This window comes from Belonocnema kinseyi, chromosome 3 (genome assembly GCF_010883055.1).
Source record: "Belonocnema kinseyi isolate 2016_QV_RU_SX_M_011 chromosome 3, B_treatae_v1, whole genome shotgun sequence".
NCBI lineage: Eukaryota > Metazoa > Arthropoda > Insecta > Hymenoptera > Cynipidae > Belonocnema > Belonocnema kinseyi.
Window position 1 is genome coordinate 127,858,376 of NC_046659.1, and position 8,992 is coordinate 127,867,367.

The following is an 8,992-nucleotide window of genomic DNA, read 5'->3' on the forward strand; positions in this document are numbered from 1 at the left end:
AATCATGGCTCGCGAAATATCTCTAGTTTAAATTTAGAGAGTTATTTCAAAAATTCCTTTTTTTCATTAAAGAAACTAATTTTATGAATTTAAATTAATGTAATTCAATCAATTGTTTCTTAAATTTGAGCCAGTACTTTATTTAAAACAAATTTTTGGATTTAATCAACAAACAATATCAAACAAGTTATTTCTTCAACTCAATGGAGGAAACAAATTTATTGTTTAAAATCAGAGTGTCTTTCAAGCCTAATAATGAAACTTTGATAAGAAATATTTTTCGTAGTGTTTCCCACTATAGATAAATGACCTTTTTCTCGCTTTGAAGGTAACTGTGTCAAAAACATTAGTATATAACTGGCGCTATCAGCATTCGGATCTTGTGACCGGCCATGGTGAAGTTCTTAATATTTTCATTTGTAGTTATTCCTGTCTGTAAGTACACGTGGTGAAATTGAATTAATTAAACAAATTACTCGTTATTTCGTATTCAATTAATGTTTTAATGTTGTTCATAATTGTAAGTGAAGAATTCACGAACCTCTAAAAAATTCGAGCAATTATTACTTATTTTTTCGCATTAAACGAACATATGGTGTCAAATATGTTTTCTAATCTCTGCTGAAAGAAACTCAGTATGGATCCAAAAATGTTTATCTTATCCTGCATTGGTTCATTTTTACTCTAAATAGATTAAAATGAACCTAAATATGTGAACTATATATCATTTGTTTTTTAATTTCACAACTAAAATTATTTTATAAAACTAAAAAAAATTGATCATAAGATTCCTGAAAAAATACTTTTATACCACTCTAACCTCAAAATTTCAATTTTAAAATGATTTTTTCGCCTTTCGCGGTATAAAATACTGATCGATATTTGTGTGAGAGGTGATTATTTTCGGGAACGGTAATTTGTTGTCTAAAAGAAATTTTTGATTATTCTTAAATTCTTAATCTATTAAGAACAGAATGATTTCGCAATAAAAAATAAAATTAAATAAATAAAATAAATTTAAAAAAAAATAAAATTCCGTCTTCATCAATAATGTGTAGAAAAATTCCGAAATATTTGATCACAAAATAAAATCACTTTTCAGGAAATTTTGAATTACACAATTTAAAACAGTATCTTTAACTTTATTCTTACAAAATCATATACAATCTAAATGTTTTATCTTTGAAATGAAATTTTGAAATTCCTTATTTGGAAGTTCTGAAAAAATCAGCATAAACTATTATTTTTCAAAAATTAAAAGTTTTGTTTTTAATGTAATGATTTTTTATTATGAATATCAATTTAAGAAGAAAAACACTAACATAATATTACAAGATGCTTTATAAGGTGAATTTACATAAAAAAGATTACAAAAACGAATTTATTTGAATCAATGTCTTTTAAATTGACTTAATTATCTTTCTTAGGGTTATACAAATAAAATTTTTCTAAGGTTCTTGAGAAATTAAAGAATATTTGAAAATTTTAGATATATCAAACAAATTTTCTCTAACAAAGATTATCTTCAAACATACAATTAAATTTTTTATTACAAAATATTTATTTTCAACAAAATTATGATGATTGATATTTCAATGGAAAAATATTTTTATTTTTGATACAAAAGAGTTGTATTGGTCCTAAAAGGACAAATTTCCAACAAAAAAGAAAAATTATCACCGAAAGAAGATTAATTTAAACCCGTTGTATTTTTACCCATAAAACATTAGATATTCTTTCAAAAGGGATGCATTTTCTAAAAAAAATATATTTAATATAAGAATATCAATTTTCAATATTAAAGTTGTTTTCCACCAACCAATTGCACTTTCAACCAAATACATGAATTTGCTATCCGGAAAATTAATTTTGTATCATAAAAGAAAAAAATTTCAACTAAAATTATCTATGTTTCTCGAGACTATTCAAACAGTTTTTTAAAGATTTAATATATGTGAAAATAATATCTAGCAAATTTCTAAGATTTTTTTATTTAACAGGATTTAACCAATTTTAGAAAAAATCTAAGTAGTTAGATTCAGATTTAGGACTTGTTTATAATTAGAAAAAATTCAAGAAGAATTTTAAAATTTTCTAAAACTTCAAAGTTTTAAAATATTTTAAATGTCGTGAAAATGCTAAAAACTCATAAGTATCTTTCTATTTAACTCAAATTATTCATAAAATTGTTTCTAAATCTCTTTTATTCATTTAAAACAATAAGAGAAATGCCTTTTCATATTTTTTAATCTTTTTGAATATTCTGTTTAAATTAATTTTTAAAAACAAAGAATCACTTTAAACATTAAGAAATCTTTTTATATCATATTGAAAAATTTAAAAATATTTTAAAATTTTATTTTGAAAATTATAAACACAACAAGTTTTTCTTTTAGAAATTCCGATTTGCGTTATAGGAAACCAATTAGGTTTGTCAATGACAATCATTCCGGGATTTCCGAGTGTGTAAACAAACTTTCTTCTAGTACACATTGACATATATTTTAAAAATTTCAAGGTTTTTCAAAAACGGATGATTTTCCAAAATTGGACAAAAAGGGAGTAGTAGATTATCTAAGAGATTATTTTAAATTGACACCTGATGATTTGAGGAAAGAATGTAACGTTAACTTCGAAAGTGCGTGGCGCAAAATTGGTCCTGCTCTTGACAAATTTTTAGAAGGAAATTTTTTTCTGTATCTAAATCTATTAATCTCTTAGCAAATTCCAATCAATCAAAAACGATTAATTCAGGCAATAGCTCATCGAGTAAGTTAATCATCGAGTAAGTCGGTTGCCCTTTGATATTTGGAAGATTGCCCTCAAGATATTGTAATTTCTAAAAAAATATTTTCGTGCATGCAATAATCACGTGTTCAATGCCTGATGCAAACGCTGATAATAATAAATTAATAATTTTACATCCCTTTTCTATTTTGGCCTCAGTTCTTACACAAACTTTTAATTATGATAATAAAACAAGTTTCGATTAAAATATCGACTTCTCAAATGTTTTAAATGATCATAAATGACTTACTCTTTAATAAAATGTATTAATATTATAGGTTAGTCGATTCTTCTCCTTTCAAGGAATATTTTGTATTCTTACGTTAACTTTAAATGATACAAATAAAAATAGTTGAAAAATGAAACCCCTATTTGTTCTCTTTTAAAATGCTAAAAAAAGTGATTCCTCGAAAAGTTAAAATATTTATAAATCCCATAAAAACCCTTTTATAAGCCTTCAGAACCATGCAGTTTCCTTGAAACCATTTGAAATCCCATATAATCTCCTGATGTTAGAAAATCTCAATAATCTTGAGCAACTTTTATTAAATATATATATTTTATAAAATAAATTGATCGCATAAATTACAAGATTATTATCACCGATTAAATCATAAATTGATATTTTTACTAGAAAATGTATATATTTTTAATTTTTTTAGTTGTAGATAGTTTTAAGTTTCTGTGATGCCACGTGTCAAAGGGATCTTATTATTTCAAAATGTAAAAAAAATTACATGAATCGCGTCCGTTTATAAAATTCTTCTCTTTTTTTCCATTTCCTATTTTTATAAACTTCTATTACCCATAATACGTATATGAGGTTAATTCTCCAAATACAGGGTGCTCATAAAATCGAAACATTTTTTTTTTTTAATATTCCAAAAATCGTATTTTTCGCTTTTAGTCGAAATTATTATTAACTATTAATGTTACATAATATGCGGATGCTGCCTTAATAGTTTCCTAAGATTTAATAAGAAAACGTTTTGAATAATCGAATTAGGGGTCATTCATAAATTGGTTAAAACATTTTTTTATAATTTCTTTACTGGCTTATTTTTCTGTAAATGAATTAGTAAAATTTAACATAATATCTAGTAACATATCTCTAATTAACATTTAGGGAATGACCTCAAAAAAATGTTATTTCATTTTAAGAAATAATTATGTGGATTGAAAGTAATGAGATTCAATCAATTATTTCTCAAATTTGAGCCAGTATTTTATTTAAGCCCAGATTTTTCTAATTAACAAATAATATGAAACAAATCATTTATTGAAGTCGTTGAAGGAAACAAATTTATTATTTAAAAAAAGATCGTCTTTGAAACCTGGCATTGAAGTTTTGACAAGAAACACTAATATTCGTAGACGTGATTCTTACTTGAGAGAAATAAACTTTTTCCTCGTGTTGAAGGTTACTGTGCTAAAAGCCTCAGTATATATATGACGCACCATCATTCTGATTACAGTGCCAGAAAAAAATACTAGGCTTTCCGATTTTTCTCGTATACTCTTGTGAACAGCCATAATGAAGTTTTTTATCATTGCTTTAGTAGCACTTCCAGTCTGTGAGTACATGTAAAGAAATTTGAATAATTAAAAAAATTATTTGTTATTTTATATGCAATTAAGTATACAATAGTATTTATATTCACTAATGAACAATTTATCAGCCTTTTGAATATTTGAAAATTTACTACTAGTTGTCTCACATTGCAAAAACATATGGAGTAAAATATTTTCTCCAAATCTCTGCTAAAAAGATTGAATATGGATCAAAAAATGTTTTTCTTAATCAGCATTGATTAATTTTTACTTTAAATAGATAAAATTTAACTGCGATTTGCAAATGAGTTTTTATTAAAATGTTAATTAAAACCAAAAATTATGTGCGGGAATTTTGTTATTGAAAAGTTGATTTTCAACCAAAATAATTCAATTTTAAACATTAATGAAAATTTTTAACCAAATTGCAAAATTACATACATTAATATCATTTTTCATGAAAAGTTGTAGAATTTACTGTTTCATAAACTGTGGTATTATATATATTTCATATATTACTATTTTTTTAAATTATTTTTAATTGATAATTATTAAATAATGTTATTTTTCGTTTTTCGATTTTTTTTTATATTTACAGGGATGTTGGTGCACACTGTAAGCTATTTATAAAAAAATTGTAATAAAATTATACCTGGATTTTTTCTAAAAAAATTCAGTTCAAGCATTTGTCTTTGAGAAACAAAACAAAAATTGAATTTTTTTAAACTGTTTAACAAAAAAATAATCACGTTTATACAAACAAACTGATTTTATTTGTCACAGATCTCAATGAAATTAGATTTAATTGAATTATTATTTATAATAAATAATAAATTATAATACTTATAAATTAGATAAGTTATTAGTAATTTCAAATAAAACAAATATATAATAACTTCGACTAATAGTAAAACATGATCTAATTTGTTGAACATGAGATTAATTTTTGGTTAAAAATTAACTTTATAAACTAGAAATGCATATCTTAAATTTTGGGTTGAAAATTGATCTTTTTTAGGTAATTTCACTATTTTGTTGGAAATTTGTCGTTTTGATTGAAAGTTCAACTGTCGGGATTTAAGATGTCATGTTTTTCAATCTTTAAAAATATTTTGTTTCAATTACTTTAAAAAATGAAGAATCGCTTTAAATATTGCTGCAAATATCAAGAATTTTTTATATCATCTTGCAGTTTTAAAAGCCGTGAAAGAACTTTAAAATTTTATCTTGAAACTTTCAAAAACAAATTTCTCTTTTAGAAAGAAATTTTTTATGTTGAAATTCCTCATTTGCGAACGTCAGATGTACGCAATTTACGATCAATCAGGTAGTCAAAAATAATATAAGTTTAAAAAATTTCAAGGTTTATCAAAATCGTCACAACAAAACTATTTTGACAAGCCAGCAGTAGAAATGCATTTGAAATATCGTTTTGATTTGACGCCTGATGATTTGAAGAAAGAATGTAATGTTGACTTTGAAAAAGAGTGGCAGAAAATTGGTGCTCCTCTTGAAAAATTTGATGATATTTACTCTGGTTTCCTTGGAGGGGGACTTGATTTCCCCGACGAACAAAAAGAAGCTGAATGGAAAAAACAGTTTTTGCATAAATGTCACAACAGTAAACCGTTCAAGAAGGCAGCTAAGCATGTCATTAAAACAGCGCTACCATGCGCCGAGAAAGACAGCCTGGACAAACATTATAAAAATGCTAAACCTTACTTGTGCTAAACCTTGTGTTAAGCTGAACCGCTGTAAGTTTATTTAATCTTTCATATAAATTCTATTTTAGAATTTAATAGTCTTTTCAGTGAAAATTATAAGAAAACGGTTAATTCAGCCAATAGTTTCTCAAATATGTTTACCTGAAATAATTAACAATTAACAATAAAAAATTGACATTATTAGGTAGCTGAGGCTACGTTCATTTTTTAATGATCTATTCTTTATTTATTTAAACGTTTAGAAACAGAAATTTTATTTTTAATCGCATTTCGTACTTCTCGCATAAATAGTTCTTTAATCAGTCAATGTTCTGTTCGAAAATTCTGACTACAAATACAATTTTTTTAGGGAAACATCATTTATAATTCTTTATTTAAATATAATTAGTTAGTATTTCCAGAAAATTAATGAAATTTAAAACAAATTTTCAAAACGCGATAAAGTTAAAGGCATGTCACTTTTACAACAGCAAATTAAAAAAATTATTATTAGCAGAATTTCTGGAGAATGTTGAAGAAAAATATTTCGAATAAGTTTAGTACTTAAAAAATACAAGAAATTGCAGGCTTTTGCCACTATTTTATTTTGTTTTATATTTTAATCAACTCTTCTTCGACCTAAAACCTACATTATTTCATTTTCATTTACATTAAAATGGTTTTATTTTTTAAGCCTCCAAACAAAACTTTTTGCTTCAAAAGCTTCGAATGGGAAAATCTTTAGTTTGAAATTTATTAGTTTTCAGAGGTTTCAAATTAAAAATTTTACAATAAAATTCGAAATCTAATATCTACCAGCTTTGACTGACGTATTGGATTTTTAAATGACCAAACTTCAATTGCTTCTGATCAAAAGTTATTTAAATTCAAACAATTCCAATTTAAAAATATTTTATTTTGAAGGCTATTCAAGGTTGCCATCTAAAATTATTTAGTCTACTAGCTTGTGTTAGAGCGTTTTCAATTGTTAATCTTGAAATACATTTTTTTCTTAATTTCAATTGGTTAAATTACCAAGCACTAGTTTTGTATTTCTATTTTTATGGAAGATTTAAATAATTTTTTTAATTTGGATATTGCTATATTTTCAGAAACAAAAAACAAGATCGAAGCGCCTAAAAAAGTGGCAAGAGAACAAAAGTACAATGTATATGATGACTTGGAATGTTTAAAAAAATAATAAATCTAATTATTCAATTATCCTCTTTACTGTACACGGGCTTTACTGTGATTTTCCTTGTGTACTACAAAAAAGAAATATTGACTTTTGTAGGTGAATACTGGTACAGATATTGTTTTATTTATGCAGATTTGCAAGACGGACACAGCCGCTTGGATTTAATATGTACTATTATTATTATTGTAACTAAACTAATTAGCTTGAAATAAAACGTTGATACTAAGAGCAGTCCATTATCTTATCCAACAATCCTAGAATGTACGGAATCTGAGTACAACGCCGACACGTGCTGCGGTCCCTAACCTCAACTCTTCAAAGGAAAGACCGACGACACGGAACTCCTCCCACCTGATTGATGCTTTACTATCAGAGAAAAACAAAATTCGCGACGAGAATGATTTGGGAGCTTCTAACTCCTATAACCAACTGTCAAGAAATAGATACAAACTCCATAATAAAGGTCCCTCCTCTAAAACTTTTGAACCAAGAAAGGATTGCGAACCCAAGCAAGTATTGGTGATTTAGAAGGGTCTCCACACTTTTTTTCCCAAAAAAATCAAACACATTGAGAAATCTGGTTTCTTCAGAGTTCTAGTAGAATGTCACGATGATAAAAATGCTAACAGGGTCATTGACAGTTCGAATCTCTAGGCTAAATCTAATCTCGCTGCATTAATCCCTAACTATCAGGTCGCTTGTCAGGATATCGTACACGATATTCTTTTGGCAATATTGAATGACGATATGAGCAGGTTGTCAGCTACAAGTTGCAAATGCCCGGTTAATAGTGTTCGTCGCTTTGCTGTTAGGAAGAATTTGAAGGTCAGGAGATCCCGAAATTCATTGACATCTTTCATCTGCGAGTCAAAGTTAAACCCTACATCTCTCAACCAAGAATCTGTTAATAATGCTGTAGATTCGGTCACGTTGCTTAACAATGCAAAACCCCTCGCAATCGTTATTCTGGTGGAACTCCTCATGACACTGGAGCTAAGTGACCTCGAGGAAATTCTCAGATCTGGCTTAATTACAAAGGCCCACGTCTAGCTTCTAACAAGAAGTTTCCATTCAATGTAGACCAAATTTCTATCACAAAAATCGCAGCCTTCAGAACTATCCCTATCAATGATGCGATATGCTTTTTACATCAAAAGAAGAAACGCGTACAAACAAGTAATTCTACCTTAGATATAAAATTTCTGCTTGAAAGATCCCCAACATTAATTTCTATTTACCCAAATGGTCATGATTTTCTGTTGTTATTTGATAACAATTTGACACAGTAAATGTTGCAAAAACGGAGAAAAAAATGAAAAGAATTTAAAAAATTCCCTATTTGTTTAGTTATCAATATTTATTAATGACTGAGGATCATACGATAGCCACTTATGGACCCTTTAGGAATCCATTGAGTTTTCGTGCTTAAGATTATTCGAATTTGACAATTCATTGGGACCGTTTATTCACATGGCTTCTTCAGATCGCCCATATCTCGGTCGGATTCCATAAAAAATGAAATTTTTTGTTCGTTAGTCAAAATTATATCCTGCAACATAATAAATAATTACGAAAGTCTAATAAAAATAATGCAAAAAATAAATGATCGAAAAAAGGTCCTTGAACAGGTACAACCGCCTTCAAGTCTACATTAACAATTTTCATCTGGCATATCTTTCTCAATACCAAAATCACGGGTTCAATATAAGAATAAACAAGATGGCCCACCTTGGATTTCCCAAAAAAACTTCAA

At 26.9% G+C, this 8,992-nt stretch overlaps 1 protein-coding gene across 1 annotated transcript; it reads left to right on the top strand.

Moving 5' to 3' along the window:
• Positions 1–343: 343 nt before the first annotated feature.
• Positions 344–7,465, top strand: LOC117169940. Its single transcript, XM_033356450.1, has 3 exons — positions 344–435; positions 5,702–6,092; positions 7,154–7,465. Exons 1-2 carry the CDS (start codon positions 393–395, stop codon positions 6,067–6,069), a joined length of 411 nt encoding a protein of 136 aa, XP_033212341.1. The 5' UTR covers positions 344–392; the 3' UTR covers positions 6,070–6,092; positions 7,154–7,465.
• Positions 7,466–8,992: the final 1,527 nt, after the last annotated feature.

Bases quoted from the DNA above. Each gene is read 5' to 3' on its own strand.
- LOC117169940 (XM_033356450.1), top strand. From the start codon at position 393: ATGGTGAAGTTCTTAATATTTTCATTTGTAGTTATTCCTGTCT. The intron at 436-5,701 runs GTAAGTACACGT...AAAAATTTCAAG, and splicing joins ATTTGTAGTTATTCCTGTCT to GTTTATCAAAATCGTCACAA.